Raw genomic sequence first — 17417 nt, forward strand, 5'->3', positions numbered from 1 at the left:
TTCCTGTCGCGTCCGACTACGTGCGAATCTAAGGGCCAAGAAGTTCCAAAGGGATCTTCACTATTCCAAATACCACTTATTTATAAACCAGTTCTGTAAATCTTAATTAATTATTGATTTTGTTACGTGCAAAGCAGTTTCTGTTTCAAAGGCTTGGACTTGACATTGTATTAATTATAATGAAGGTTTAAAAGCATGTCAATTACAAGCGATTTCGCTATTCAACGGAATAAATTACCATTGTAAGTTTGCCAAGATAATGAACACATCAAAGGAACTGCATTTTAAAAGACGATACCATTTTCCGTTAAAGTGAATTGGATAACAAACACTTAATATGCTACGAGGCCGGAGCGCTCGTTAGGTCACGATGAACAGCGACTTTATTGTATGCCATCCCGACTACATTACCTTAACCCGGTGTAAAGTGGAGCAGCGAAAGGCATTCTTATCATATTACACAATTCAACTAAATCAAACCACGTATAATCTCATTACTGTTATCTCGCGAAATAACCATAACACGTCGCGTTTCCATTGTTTTCCATTTTCCGCGAGTATCGTGGCGGCGCGCGTTATCAGTGTGTGAGTTTAGTTGGACGGCGGCCGCCTCGCCCGACGCACGCCCGCCGCGCGCCGTTCCCCGCTTCCCGAGTTTTCCGCGGCCGTGCGCTAGTGCCGAGCCCGCTCCCCGCCGTACCGCGCCGCTTCGGGATATGTCACCCTGATATCGAATTAACGGTGTGTATAAACAACCAGTGTTTATTTCTACGGATAAGTTAATCGAGTTAATGATAAGTTAATGTGTGTCGGCCCCGTGTGTGTGGCACGTGATCGGATTACTGAATCGAGGGATAATATTGTTTTTACTGATGTAAGTAGGCGATACGTTTAGGGGTTTGTTAATGAATTAGATCTTTGTGCGAGAGATTATTGATAACGAGGACGCCATGTCGAAGGTCGCACAGATTCAATGTTTATCTTTTATCTTTGTGTACAGGCTGACGTTATCTGTGTGCTATCTGTTGTCAGTTTTTATTTTATTTTTAGAAGGCTATTTGCTTTGACAACAGTCGGTAGTTGATTTTCACTTCCTGAATTGTATATTTTTTTGGTACACGTATTGACACACGTATGAGATACATGCAGAATATGTGGGGACAATATTTTGATAACAATGTGAAGGGTTTAAGTAATATATCTCACAAAATGTGAAGTCCTCTTTTTATATTTCTCCCCCGGTATATATTGGTCACCCCACAGGCGCCCGCCCCCACGTTGTATGCATATTTGGTTTATTGTATACTTGTGGTCGTACATCAACAATATATCTTCATATCAAACGCGTGTTAACCGTCACCCCGGTTTTTATCGAAGGGTGGTTCAAATTATCGTACCTTTGCGTTTATTTCTTTATGATACTATTAAGGAAAAAATGACATTTTGTTTGGTTGTTTTTAAGTTATACTTTTGCTCATTTTAAAGAAAAGATTGCGGCTTCTTTTCCTATCTCTGGAATACCCAGAAGTTACCAAATGACTTTCTATAAAGATAGGGAAATGGCTCTTTAATTTATGAACTGCCAATCATTTACGACTCTACTGAGTTCAAATTTAACTCTTTCTTTGATATCTGGCAAAATGGAATGTCTGAAATAAGATTACTACGTATCTCATCCTTTATAGTCGCTTGTACGTTTAGATAATGATTTTATTCATGACTAGATAAATATTACAGTTTGATAATTACTTATAGAAAAGGAGAGTTTTACATTTAAATCTTAATTTATTTTCGCTATACTGTTATAAAATATAATTAGCCTTGTTACGAATCCCTAAAAATATGAGATAAATTAATACTAAAATATTACAATTACATCATTTTGATGAAAAATACATCCTATAAAGGCAGTACAATTTATCGTGGAGCTATATCTTCAACTAAGTTCATATTCCGTCTGTGACATATTTAGTGTCTCATAGGAGCGTCTGAATTATTGATTCCATGTCAATAAGTTCAGACGCCTTCAAACTAGTATGTAGCCTAGAACTAAATCTTTGGCCTCCAATATGAGGATAAGTTAATATAGAGAGCAAAAAGGTAGAGGGTACCATATTTCTTATAATTACGAATGAGAAATAGAGAACTGACTGCGACTATACAATTTTCGTAGAATAAGGAATTCCACATTTTTTTTGCAATTATTTTCTTTTAGTTTTATCGTTGACAATTATAAAAATTGCTAGCTATTTTCTAACCATACAAATGAAAAACTATTCAATTTTATAGTGGTTTCTTAGGTTTACGCGAATGTTAGACATTGAAATGAAACTACTTTTACGGATTTTATCGCGGTTTAATTTTAGATTTTAGTTCCCGACGTTTCGAAAACTTTGCAGGTATCATGGTCTAAAACTATTCAATTTTACTTACCAGTCAATTAGACTTAAATTTCCAATGAGGAAAGACTTTACAGTTACGAATTGTTAGACCGAAAATTACGTGTAGAGTCCTGTAACTAAAGTGATTAGACAATCTCGACAATATTAGTACAGCGATCATAATATCCGGACGTTGAGACGCTAACAGCTGTCTATACTTAGGTTATGTTGCTATTAAGATGAGATTAAAGGGGCATCGACCCAAGAGTAGATCAGAGATTCATTGTTAAGGATACACCTATAACAGTGACATGTATCGAGAGTAAATCTGTCTATTGCTGTTATATCGAATTACTTGTTATGTACTCGTAATATCTACAAAATTAAACCTTATAAATGTTAAAAAATATGTGTAGAAGAACGGTGGGGATGTTTTCTAAATTATTTTATACTAGCTTTTGCCCGCAGGCCCTGTTGCTACAAAAATGATCCCACATGAACATACAATCGGAATATAAATTACTATCCTATGTGTTAATCTTGGTTGTTAACTATCTGTGTACCAAGTTTCGTCCAAGTCTATTGAGTGGTTTTTGCGTGAAAGAGGAACAAACATCCATACAAACTTTCGCGTTTATAATATTAGTATGACTTCTTTGTATTTCTACATTCATTCAAATCACAGAACCATTGAATATGAAATCACCATAATAGCATAATACTCCAGTCATAACTAATTGCACTTTATTACATTCTCAAGTCAATACTACGTAGTTAGCATTAATTTATGTATATGAATCGAAATAATATTCAACATTGGCATTCACCTATATAAACAGAATCAATTAACGATTTATTTATCACAGAATAGCAAGCATCTGTTTAAATAAAGATGGAGATATAATTGCTTAATACATTTTCGTGTCACCTTCAATATGAGGCAGTAACAAATATCTGGTCAAGTACGAGTTGGACTAGTGGCACTGTGGGTACCGTACAAATAGGCTTAAAGAACCCAATCGGTTGGGTGAAATTTTTTAACCTTAAATCTAAATTTTTAATTGTTTGTCGTCACCATCATTGGTAATTTCAATTGTTCATGAGGCAACCTGTTTCCAATTCCGTTTTTACCCTTTGGTTACAGAACCCTAGAAACGACATAATTTTAAATGCCAATCTTACCTATTAAACATCTATTATGCTTAAAAGGGAAACACGTTAGTTTTATAAGAGTGTGGGTTGGAGTTGTTGCAGTGATGTTATCGTAGGTCAGAGGGCTTACCTCCATATATTAAAGCAATAATACTGCCATTGTGTGAAAGAGATGCCGCTCTATGGTATATATTGTGCTGTCTCGCCACCTCTTCTGTGAGACATGTCGGTTTGCCTCCAGGGCCAAGACAGCTATCAACTCTCTTTAAGAGTAGACCTACACAACCATGCATTGTGTTTACCTTTGACAGTTGGGACTTAATACTACAAAACCGTGATTCTTTTGTTCCAAAAATATATTTAAACACGCATTATAAACAAACTCGGAAAGTACACAATCAAAATTCGAATGATTAAAAAAAGGTTTTATTTTAATCACAACTTTCAAAAATAGAACTCTTTAGACAGTAACGAATATCGATGACAGTAATATTTCAAGTTAAGAATCTTGCTGTCTCTATTATATTCAAGATGAAAAGTAGAGATAGATAATTAACACAATTAAGAACGTATCTCTTAAAATGGTGTTCTGCTGTAGTGTTCGAAGATTTTAGCTAATTTGTACTAATTAAATACATGTTTGTTACTAAGTTCTTAGGTAGTTACTACACATAGGAGGTCTCTTAATGTGAGTCAGTTTGAACGGTAATATAGTAAATCATCTACTCAGTATAATTAATTATTTAACAAGGCCGACTTGAGAATCTATTTCAGAAAATTATAATAATCTAAGTTCTAGAGTACCTATATAAATGAGACGTGTATTAAGAAAATGCTTTTTTATAAATAATAATTTGTTAGATAAATCGGTCAGTTTGTATTACACCTGCTGAACGAATTATTAATAGTTAAAATATATCTAGGTATATGTCATCGATATCTTTTCGATATTCTTTCAGCATATTATAAGATAAACATTAAGTCCAATCGTAAAAACAAATACGCCTTGAAATAAAAATATAGAGTTTATTAAGTAGATTTTTTTTTTTAAATCTTATGATTCCAAAATCATTGCATGCCCCTCATACTTTAACGCAGAATTTGTTGGAAACTAGTTAATAATATTCTTTTGATTAACATAATAAGCCGTAGTTATTTTTATCACGATATGTCAACAGCATACTAAGTGTTCTGACTCATGTTCTACTAAGTCCATGTATGACTAGTTGCTGTAATTGTGAGGAAAACCTCGCGATACATATGTAATACGCATAATATTACGTGCCAAGAGGTGGGCAACATACAAACATACAAGTGTATAGGATTGGACTGTTTGTGGCTAGTGAAGTGTAGATAGATAATTGTGACTGTTGAATGTAATTCGAGAATTAAAATATTTAGCAGATGAACAAATTATTGATTGTAGTTATATTATTTATTTACTTTTATAAAGATCCCTGCACTATGTCATTTTATTCCTGTGGTGAAAGTTTGAACAAAAAAGTAAGTCACATGCACTAAGATACCTAGACATGGAACAAATTTCTGGATCATTCAAATGCTTAACCGGGGTTCGACCACGTCGTGCACCGTAGCTTTGGCATAGTGGCCTATAACATTCAGCAAACAAATAATGTTAAACTTGAATTAACATTAAAACTAATAAGATAGTTTTTTTACAAGTAATCCAAAGCTGAAAATTTCTAGAATAACAGAAACACAGCATTCAAAACCAAATTAACCGAAATCAAACTAAAATGATCAGTTAAGCATTGCTCATCGAGTTATGAAATAGAAATGGCGAACACAAACTCGTTAGTTCCTGACTATTAGGTGCATAACTAGAACAATGAGGGATGCGTATATGACTGACATCAATTCCCATTACGTACAATTGTATTTGATCCATGAGTTGTTTTGTTTTTGGTAAAATGTTAGTGTTAAATTGTAGTGACGAAAATGTGTTTCCAAATACTGTTTCTGACATTCGACCTAATTGGTGGAAGCATAACTCTGATTCTACATGCCTTTAAAAATAGCACGTTAAAATGTTCCTATTGTACTTATTTATATCTTGCAACTAGCTGTCTCGGCGAACTACGTACCGCCTAACAGTCGATGATATACATAATTTTTTGCAATTTTTCCATAGTTCTTTAACGTTTAAACCTTCCCTGGACTTCCACGAATATTTCAAGACTAAAATAAACCAAATCGGTTCAGCCGTTCTCGAGTTTTAGCGAGACTAACGAACACAAATTCTTTTTTGTATATAAAAAAAAGAAAGAAACGAAAATAGGTAGAAGATTGTTAATGGGTAAACTCAACAGAAGTGTTTGTAGTAAATTTCATCATTCACTAAAAGCATTGAGTAAATTGCAAACCAAGAAATTCCAATTCGCACCAATCACAGGGTGACTTAAACCCGTTGATTTGTTTACCTTTATCACGGAATTGACGGAATCGCGGTCTGGAGACGAAAATAAATATATTATCGTTGTGTTTGGTAAACACACGATGCAGGCGAGACCATCACGAGGTATTTAGGTCAGGGACTTAGCCGTGGACGACGCCCATCCACCCATTATGTACGCACACTCAAATAATCCCCATCCATACTGGATCAACTGAACATTGTATTAAGCGACGTTAATTGGATATTACTGGATTAATTGCTTATTAAAAGGTGTGAGGAGGTACGGTTTTTTGATGTGAATTAATACGGGAATATTGAAAAGCAATTAGATTATCTACCTTAGAGAAATATTGGTGTTTCGACATTGGTTATGCGTAAATTATGATGCTACTTGTGTATTTGTAGTCATCTTCTGAATTTGTTTTAAGGGTTCTGTACCCAAAGATAAAAAATTAAATCCCATTGCTAAGAGTTCTCCGTCTGCAACCAGGCTATCTCACGAACCGTGATAGCTAGACAGTCGACATTTACACTGATGATGTATTACGATTGTCAGTATAAAAACGAACGCTTAGTTAGGTTAACCACAAAAAGGTTTTCATTGGGACCTAAAGTATTGCGAGTCTGACTCGCACTTAACCAGTTTATTTTCGAGTATCAGACGTTCATAGTCAACAGTTCATAGAAATAGTTCTGCAGCGCTCGAAACTCTAGTTGATTCTCGCATATTTGTAGTCTAAAACCATAATATTTGGTTAAGTCAAGCTATTTTCTATTTCTATTTAAACATTCTTCGCGAAACACAAAATAGAACTTAGCATCGAAATGACCAAAATGAGATTTGCATAACGTTGTCTTCAACTCAGCTGAATCTGAAAATATAGAAGCTACTTACATACATGCCACCGTAATAGGTAGGTATTGCTCAGCAGCCCGTATCATAATCCTAAATATTTAGGAATTAGAATTGAACAATACTAAGTAATTGAATTATACGCGTGACTAATCTCATCTATACCATTAACTTACCCGTAGGTGCGGTAGACACAATAGCCCTTATTTTACGGCAATTACTTTATTCTTCACGGCACTTCAGTTCCTGTACCATGAGACCCTAAATCACGAGAGCCGTTGGTTTAGAAGTGAGATGTGGTGATAGAATAAGCATAGCGGCGTCTCGTTTCTACAATGGTGATAGTCGTCCTTTGCGGTTTCATAGTTAGGATGGTTATAGAGAATCGTTGACGTTACATCATGAATTGCCGGATAAATCAATTGCCATGCTTGTAAATTGTAAGGCACAAGGCGCTTACTCCTTTTATGGAGGTAAGCACGAACAGTCATAGTATTTCTAGCCTGCAACTGGTCTTGCACATATGGGTAGCATAGGCCACGGTGATATAAGTTTATGAACCTTGTATTAGTATTTCTGCTTTAAGATTAATTAATATTTATAATAAGCCTGCATCTGAATGACAGCATACTGGTTAGTGAGGATAATTCTTTTTTTTTTATCGTAGGTTTTGTTTGCGTAATTTCTACGTTTTGACCTTATGCCATTGTTATTAATACGAGTATAACTAAAATTCGAGCTCATGGACAATATAGTCAATGTACCTACATTTCTATTCCTTTTTTTCTTTTGCCCCAATTTGAAAATATACAACATTTAAATATTAAATTCAAAGGGTTCTAGTGCATCAAAGTGTGCATTCACGGATGATTTTGTAAATGTTTTATTATAAATACAGATTAGAAACAAAATAGGATAGTTGAAGCCTTCACCAAATCATCGGGAAAGAGTTAAGTGGAAACATTCCAACAATATTGAAATTAAATGAAAACATAACAAGCCATCATAAATAATTCTCGCAAGCAAAGCGCATTGAAACTTATTTTGCTTTTGAACGAACTTCGGCGTGCGACTGTCAATCTGTTAGTTCTGAACATTACTTCTAAATAATCAAAACCAGATTCAACACACTAGTTTTACTTCAATAACAGAACGCTTATAGAACAACAACTTTAGACAGCAAAAGTATATTTAATAAGCTAGATATTTAAATATTTTAATTTTGTAGAAAGTCAAAATCCAGAAAAAAAAAGTGACACAACAACTCTTTAAAACAAGAATGCGTTTTTGTTGACCGTTAAGAGAATAAAAAGCGTTTTAAAAACTAAAAATATTAATAGCTTGAAAATTAAATCCAAAATTTAATACTATTAGTCCGAGCCCTTCTTTAAGTTGAAGATGGGTCAAGGGTCTTATGAAGTAATTTGGACTTATAAGTTCTAAGTAAGTGGATTATACCTACACGGTATTTGTTTTGTTCAACAACTAAGAAATTTCGCGTTTGTATATTAATAGTGAATAATTTATTCCGAGTATAGCCGGCACTTTGAAACTAAAAGAAATTTAACTGAATTCTATTCGCAAAAATTATAAAATCGTAATTCTTATAAAAAACATATTATTACATTATTATGGTCATGAAATATAAAACATAGACTAGTATCGTAATAGATATCGTAGACTAGTTTACAAAAAACCGGTCTATATGCAGTTTAATAAGTTCTTATTAATTACAAACGAATATGTGTCCGAAGATTTTACAGTGTTCACAAATGTGTATATTTTAAATTCATAACTGTTTTTCCACAAAATCTAACAATTCATTTTCAAGATAAAATATGTAATACAATATTCTAGAATTTAATCTAGATATCTTATGTTTTTTTTTTATTATTGTTACAATAAGTATATTTCAAATAACGCAATTTAAATAAAAAAAGGTCAACCTAACATAGACGAGAATATAAGACGTACTAACTCAACCCAATACTCGTTACTCGACAGTCGTACAGTTAGTGATTAATAGTCATTACGGTCGAAATCCCGAAGGGTTTGGCCACAATATCGTAAACTCACAATGGGCAATCGACGTTATTATTATAGGTTACGAATTAGAACGAATGAACTGTGTATTACATGTCAATAATGTCCTATTAACTTTATGGTATACTTAATATGTGTCTAATAGAACGTAAGTCATGAATTGACGATCTCATTAATATTATAAACGTGAATGTGTGTATGTATGGATCTTTGTTACTCCTTTTTGCAAAAACCTCTGAACGAATTTAGACGAACTTTGATACGGCGATAGTTTAGACGATAGATAGTTCTGACGACCTCCGTGGTCGAGTGGCGCACGCACCGGTTTCAAGGTGTCGCTAGCTCTGAGGTCCCGGGTTCGATCCCCGGTCAGGTCAATGTAAAAATTCACATTTCTACATTGTCTCGGGTCTGGGTGTTTGTGGTACCTTCGTTGTATCTGAATTCCTTAACACAAGTGCTTTAGCAACTTTGGGTTCAGAACAATGTATGTGATGTTGTCCGCATTTATTTATAACTTAGATAAACACAGGATCTGTTTTCCGATTGTATGTTCTCGTATTATCATTTTTGACCTATTAGCGAGAACTAAGCAAAAAATCAGTAGACGGGGAGGAATAGTGACATTTTTGAACGACGCTTTCGGTATTTAAATAACCCAATACGAGGTTCAGAATACTTACTTAAAATGCCTTGTCATGAAATTTAAGTGACCTTATGTGTCGTTTTAAATACCTTCCAACAAATGTATTTTCATATTTGCTGATAACTTATATTTTCGAAAGTCATATTTGGCGAAGAACACTCAAACAATTCTTGAGTATTATTGATCAAATACATGAGAAAGATCAATAAAAGCTAAGTGCTCAACACAAACATCACGTACAAATTTAATTTTACCAGTTCGATTCGACTAATTACTCACAGTTATCGAGAAAATCTCATCTTAAATTACATAATTGTAGTTATTTTCAATCTCGTTCCGATTGTTATTGTGGAAAACCAATGAGCAATGAAAAATATCCGTCCTCTTAGCACATATTTGTGAAGCAACTAAGCATGTCTAGGCATGGACCCATCATTCTAAGAAATGGTTACCTAGTCATAACTAACTTCTCATTATTAAAATTCCAGTAATCAACAAGGTTAATGAACAAGACTAGACTATTGACCAAAGTTGAGGAGAAACTTAAATTATGGTAAATTTCTAACATTAACACACTTATAGATACGTAGGTGTTAAAACAAATAATACTCACTAATTGTGAAATTCTGGGCTACTAAGTAACTGTAATGCGTGATTCATAGGTTATTAGGAACGGAAGTTTAACGTTTAGACAGTTATGAAAACAGAGTTCGATGGAATCAATGTAGTGTTTGTAATTGAAGACGAAATAAAGTTTACAGGCGTAGTAATTGAGACTGAAGAGAAGCCAGGAGTCAGTGAGCTAATATCAAAGGTTTCTTTTATTCATTGCCTGCGTCTTGTGTTAGCAGAACGGAAAGTTTAGATGCAGCTGAGCCTCTTGAACGTAAACTAACAGCTAATGAGTCCAACTTAGGTTTCTACGGGGAACTGGTTGAAATTTTAGGAGTGTGTTCAAACGAAGTTAGTTCGATACTGTCCACTTCTCTAGTTTCAAATAGCAAAGGAGTCTATACTCTAGATAATTAAATTACATCCTCTCGTTATATTATTAAAGTACGAGTACTAACAATTGAAAAGTGGATAAAAAAATGGAAACCTCCTTTATAACGAAATTTGAAAATAAACTTTCCTCTACTACTATAATGACTATAGTTATAGAAAACTCTTAATTAATAAAGGCTAAGCTCATAATCGATACGACAGGTTAGCAGCTATTTTTGGTCGGAGATTTCATTAGCCTTTGTGAACAGTCGACCGCATATTACTTTACACTTATTAGGTTTAATAGCTTTATAGTAAAACCTTAGGGTCGATGTTTGCGTCACCCAGCGACCATGTCCACGCCCTGTGTGGCGGTTTGTACCCCGATAAACACTTGAAAGTTTGATATCATCGGCTCTATAATTTCTTGACTAATCAATTTGAGATTTGTAGACGATTATTACTTGGGCGTGATCGGGTGGATAAGCAGTATATACTGGTAGTAGGTATCTCAGGAACTTTTAGGTTTGTAGCAAGTTTGATAACTTTTTCCTTTTTTATTATTATCTGATATAGTGTCAGTGCAGGGTAAAAGCTTATGGAGGATAATCAAAAAAACGCTATTTGCAATTTATGATAAAGATTTATTCATGATTACAGCAAATGAATCCGAATTATTTTTCAAATGTTTTGGTAGAAATGAAAGTCATTCCCGTGTGATTAAAAACAAAATTTCGATTCTCTAATAAATCACCGAAATAAAAGTCCAATGGTCAGTTTTGTTTGTAAGTGAAAATTTAAAACTACAATTAATTCAATGAGCTTAATGCTCTCAATAGAACTCGAATGCAATGTGAACAAATCCATTGTTTTCTTAAGACCAATGAAGTTTCAATTAGTGATCGGAAACTGCGGCGATGCAACTTACGGAATAATTAATTACAAACTTTTCCATCCTGTTGCCTCAAACGGTTTCCTTAATTTAGCCCACTTGTGGTAATGATTCAGCCCATTCATGAAACCGCAATCAGCTTACGTCAAATTACGTCATCTCAGTACAAACAAAACGTATTTCAGAAACTTTAAAGAAGAGTACAAGAAAACTAAATTACGATACGGTAAAGATACGATCACAGGTTAAGCTATGCTTGACGCGGTTGGTCTGTAGATGGGTGACCATCTTTGTCATAACGAGTTCCTCCGTGTTTCGGAAGGCACGTTAAATTGTGGGTCCCGGCTGTTATTCCTACATCTTTGACAGTCGTTACAGGTAGTCAGAAGCTTGAAAAAGTCTGACAGCCAGTCTAACCAAGGGGTATCGTGTTGCCCAGGTAACTGGGTTTAGGAGGTCAGATAGGCAGTCGCTCCTTGTAAAACACTGGTACTTAGCTGAAACCGGTTGGACTGGTAGCCGACCCCAACATAGTTGGTAAAAGGCTAGGCCAATGACAAGAAAACTAAATTTAGAACAAAACGTAATATTCTATTCTAAAAATACTAATCTTCGATCTTTATACAAATAATGCGTGTGTCATTTAAAACATTAGAGTTGGGCAAACAGCTGAGTCAATTAGATAATGACGCAAGTTAAATTAGGGTTATAAATGTTTGTGTGTAAATATAGAAGTCTTTGGTACAAGAGAAAGCTTTCAGACGATAAACTGTAGGGAAGTAAGTGTAGTTATCGTTGACATTGAAAAATGGTTTATAACTTATATTATCAACATTATTACGTATGGCATAGAGGTTAATATCAACTCCCTTGGTTTTATCAACAAACAAATATTTGTTCGTATTGATTTATTGATTTAAAGTAGTATAAATACGTAATGTTTACCGGTATAACCTTAATCATGTAAAAAGGAATTGTTAAATATATTCTAGAGGTATTTTTCTGTAAATAAATACCACATAAATCCATTTCCTATACTAAAATTATAAAGAAGAATTTTGAAGTTGATTGTGTTGTGTGTTTAATCTCAGTAATTACTGAACTGGATTTGAAAAAAAATTCTATAAAGATTGAAAACAACGTTATTTGTTTGTTAAAAAATACTTCTTATACAAAAAAAAAAACTGATCAAGAAAAAGTATATTAAGAATATCATCGCTAATACGTAACAGTGATATTCGTAACAGGTATTATTCCATTATCGATCGTTATTCTAAATATCATAAAATCTGTAATCTATCTCTGTAGATTTAAATAAGATTTAGCTGTCTTGTACGGATTACTTTGTTAAAGAAGATTTGTTGCCTTTTTACGTGTGAGGAAATGAGATAGAACGCATTATTGAATCTTTTGTTTTTTTTTGTTGTTTTATAAGGGGTTTATCGCAAATTGTTAGAAATTAGGTTATTTAAGGGGTAATATTTCTTGATTAATATTAAATGACAGACATACTTAATTATGATTTCATATGCATCCTTTTTAAACATAAAGCCTTTTTTATACTGAAATCCGTCTACTAAAAAACTAACTAAACGATGATACACTAGAAGAGAAAATATCAATTGTTAAAGCTCACATTTTATACGTATAAAAGGAGAATGTTCTGTCAAACAGCCATTGATGCAAGCTGCCAATGCAGATAGTGGGATTGTTCGCAGCGGGTGCGGCACCAATACACACGCACTATATGTATATACTTAGCACACATCCATAAGTACTCTCCCAACAATTGTATTAACGGACACTCACACAAACAAACGCACATTTACATTCAATTTTGACGGATTACGGTGACATGTTTAGAATTGTCGCTTAGAACTGCATTTGTAGATGGGCTGGGAAAAAACGGGATGTTTTTACCCATCAGACATCAATAAACAATATTTAAAGTTTAAAGGTGCTTGATAATTCATAATTTGAAAAGCTTCATTGAAATGAGCAGTATTAAATGTAGATAAAGTGGAGTGATAACATTCAATCGATTCCACTGCCCATGTTTTTTTTTTCACACCAATATAAAAGAGTATCTAGCTTAAAGTACGAACTTTGCAAATACTTTCCGATTTCCGGAAAATTTAAAAAAACTTTTCCGAAGTTTAACATGACGATATCAAAGACCTTAAAAATTACAAAAAGGCCAAGTTATACTGGTTTATCCGATGTCATGTGTCCGTGTGCAATGTTGTATGTAGGAAGTTACGTCTAGAGTATGTGATTGTGTTGGGCGCGGCCGGTTCACACACTGCACAGGATCTGGGCTCTATTAGCTGCGCCCGCGCCGCGCGCCAGCGATCACTGGCGTGTGGAGACGCGCCCTCATTCATAAAAATAATTCCCGTTGTTGTCCAATGATATATTCCTCTGTTCATTTGAATTTACTTCTATGCATTTATAAAATCATGCGTCGCATAGAAAAGATAATAAATGGAAAACTTCAAATGCTTAACAAGTGACAATGACATAACTTTGACTTTTCAGGTTAATACATTGCTGTGGAGCGATTCAATAGCGTTAGCGCTCAGAGAAAGAATTTGTTAAAAGACCAAGATTTTCTAAAAACTTAAAAGTGGAACTTTCTTTTAGTACTCAATACACCATATATTAAGCTCAGAAGGATATCAGCTGAATAAATTTAACAAACAGGCAAACCACGTTTCCAGACAGAGCGTTAGATGCAGGGAAGAGAGATTTCTGCTCTGCAGTAGTATTAAAAATACCAAAAAATTTCTAAGGGCCATGATAATATATCCAATCAAATTTCACCACAGAGGTTGTGTTGTCTTAGTAAAAGTTCCGCTTCAATTGTAGAACTCGTGGTAAAATGTTTGACGACAGTATTAACCAATCATTTTGTATTAAATCTTAGAAGATACAGATCCTTGTATAAAATACGAAATAATATAATATAATATATCCTGGGACAACTCACACACGGTTATCTCATCCCAAGCTAAGCAGAGCTTGTGTTATGGTAACCAGACAACTGATAAACTTATATATTTCTAAATACATACATATTATAGATAAATTACACCCAGACACCAGAACAAATGATCATGCTCATCACACAACATTTGTCCTGGGCGGGAATCGAACCCACGACCTCCGGTATAGCAGTCAGGGTCACTAACCACTAGACCAACAGGCCCGCCAAATGATTCCTAATGCTGATGAATAAAGTGAGAAGTTTCGTATTTCAATAGCCTTCACTTGTTTTGACTGATAAATTGATAACGGGGTGTTTCGTTGACCTTAATAACGTCGAAATATTTTACAGTAGCTATTTTATGGATTACTAATTAAAATACTTGCAGAATGTGCCTGCTTAAGTAGTTCATATTCAATCAATTAAGCTTTCGTTATAAAAAGGATTATAAAGTCCCATATCCGTACTCCATGGTGCTTGCGAAATACAATATCGATATTAATCACTTTAATTAAACGTGTCGAGGGAAGCTTAAATTATCCAAGTACCCAAGTTTCATCACAATATCAGTTTCACACAATCTGTGAATAAAGAAATATTTAAACAGCTTTATCTTTTGTAATTTTAATTAGGAATTTAAGTGAATTATGCAAACATAGGTGTGATTCACCGTCGCACCTGCGATGCCTGCGAACGGATCGGATTCTCGTTTCACCGAACATGATATTATATCTGCTTATTTTCGTCTCTGTCAGTGAGCCAATTCGATTTCACGGACCAACCACTGCCAATAGCAACACTGGTGGGCTGATTTACCATTCGAAATCATATTTTGCTGGCACCCCGGTAAAGCTTAGCGCACACCGATGTTACTTCGTACGGTGATTTAGCTTGTTTGTACTGCCCTTTTGCTATCTTTTGGAGCGAGTAGCGTGACGTAACTACGTTTAAGGTCGCACTCGACTTTGGGGTGGCTTTACAAAACTAGAACTGGTTTAGTTGTTGGTTTTCGACCACGGAAAGTAACGTACATAAATAATTACATAATACATGTGCCCTGGCACATTTTGACTAAAACTAATTTAAGTTAATATTTTTAGCCTGTTTTATTATTCTTTACTTTTAGAATAAAATATTATTCATTTCATCTTTAAACTTAAAACAAATCTTTTGCTCTAGTCCAATGCACCAGTAAAGCTAAATCCGCATACTTTTCTCGGAATCCTTTTACTTTTAAGAGAACATCAAAGAGAGGCTTCCGTTATAACAAACAAAGGTAACAAAAAGCATACAAATAGTTGTTAGGGGTCCCACAGTACACACATCGGCCACGGCGACGTCCTAAATACATAAAGTGATGGTAATGAACTCAATTTTAAACACTTGTTAGTCGCACATCTGATAAATGGTGACTCGGTACAAGCTTTCTCGACAATATTCTGTTCGCGTTAATTCAATATTAGTTTAGCACCGTTCTGGCCAGCTGGCAGTGGCCCACATCCTTCACCTTCACCCCGATACCTTATCGTAAATACAATTTATAAGCGTTTTATACGATAGATAACCTCACATTGTTAAATTGAACGAAATATGATAACGAACAATCAAATACCTCAGTGTAATGGCCTTACTCGACTTGTGTCGTTAAGATAAACTGGATGTGACGTCACGACGCTCATCGTCGGGAGATAACACGCTTGATATAATTAAGTTTATTTACATACATGTATTAAACACTTTCTCCTGTAACATTGAAACACGTACTGCCATTAAATGTAACGGGAAAATTATGACTTTCCCTTTTTGTTATTTATTTCACGTGATATGGCTGCGGCGTGAGTGACATTACTATCGAGACGTAGGAACTTTATTCACGTGCACATAGTGCTTTAGTAAAGACTAGTGGCCTTTATTCATGAGGTTTTGGGCATTCTCGGGACACGCACGTGGTTCATACATAAACATTGTACCTACCTGTAACATACATTTACATGCATTGTGCATTCCTAGTCTCACGTGTCTTTATTTTACCATTAGTATGTGTGTCAAGTAGTATAGCGTGGTTTTCTATTTTATTTGTTCAGGTGTAATAAAGTACAATGAAAAAATGTATATTTTACAGTATTCATTTCGCATTGTTTGTCGGCAGATTGTTTTGAATGGAATCGTTCTTTTACGCATTTCAAAGGATTCTAAGTCTTATTTATTTCGACGTTGAGTGCAAATATGAATAATTTATATTCCCATTAAGGTGTAACAAGTGCGCTTATAGAATACGATAAGAAGGAAAATATGATGGAAATATATTGTTAGGTAAATATTTTTAGCTTTAGTTAGGTTACACGTTCTCGAATGTTTAAAAAGAATTCTGGTTTTGGGTTCGATTCCTAGACCGTAATTAGAAGGAAAGAAAAAAAATGTAATTACAAAAAACATTGTTTTAATGGATATCTTAACCCTTTTGCAAATCTGAAATAATTTTCAATCTCGAATTTCTGTAGAACTGTTAGTGGATTTAAGCACCGATGTTACTTTATTCTAGGAAACGTGATCAATCCACAAATTAATAGTTTAAAAAAAACCGCTTTTCAAAGCCTAAAGTATTCGAAAATTCAAAAATAATGATATCAAATTTTCATGTAAATGAAACCTTTTTAATAAAAAGAAAACTTCTTGCTAAACTCTACTTTTTTATGTGGATTGATTCTAAATTCAAAGAATCGTCTAGCCAACCATTTTTTGTTGTATCATATATTTGATTGTGATTTACAGAGACCGTCATGATCGCACCGACTTTCAAGGCGCGCTCGACCTCACCAGGTATATTTGTAAGCCACTAACACGAGTGTGTACCTACCTTGTATAAAGATACCTTAATACTAATTATAGTCATGTGCTTTGATTGTTGTTTTTAATTATTAATCTTGTAGATAGAAGAGCAGCTCGTGCCTGAGCTACTACGGTCTAAGTTGATCGATCACAGGTCAGAAGGCACATTAAATTGGTGGGTTCCGGCATTCAGAAACTAGAAAGTCTTACAACCAGTCTTACTAAGGGGTATCGT

At 34.4% G+C, this 17417-nt stretch overlaps 1 protein-coding gene across 10 annotated transcripts in view; it reads left to right on the top strand.

Moving 5' to 3' along the window:
- Window positions 1-17417, top strand: part of LOC113500407 (sorbin and SH3 domain-containing protein 1-like) — a 147252-nt gene that overhangs the window by 66092 nt on the left and 63743 nt on the right. For 7 of the 10 annotated variants that reach the window (XM_026881160.1, XM_026881162.1, XM_026881161.1 and 4 more), the window contains one exon: window positions 17126-17173. The exons of the other annotated variants lie outside the window; for them this stretch is intronic. In XM_026881160.1, coding sequence (XP_026736961.1) covers window positions 17126-17173 — 48 coding nt within the window. The remainder of the gene's footprint in view (window positions 1-17125; window positions 17174-17417) is intronic. 10 annotated transcript variants of the gene reach the window in all.

Source organism: Trichoplusia ni, chromosome 14 (genome assembly GCF_003590095.1).
Source record: "Trichoplusia ni isolate ovarian cell line Hi5 chromosome 14, tn1, whole genome shotgun sequence".
In the NCBI taxonomy this organism is placed as follows: Eukaryota; Metazoa; Arthropoda; class Insecta; order Lepidoptera; family Noctuidae; genus Trichoplusia; species Trichoplusia ni.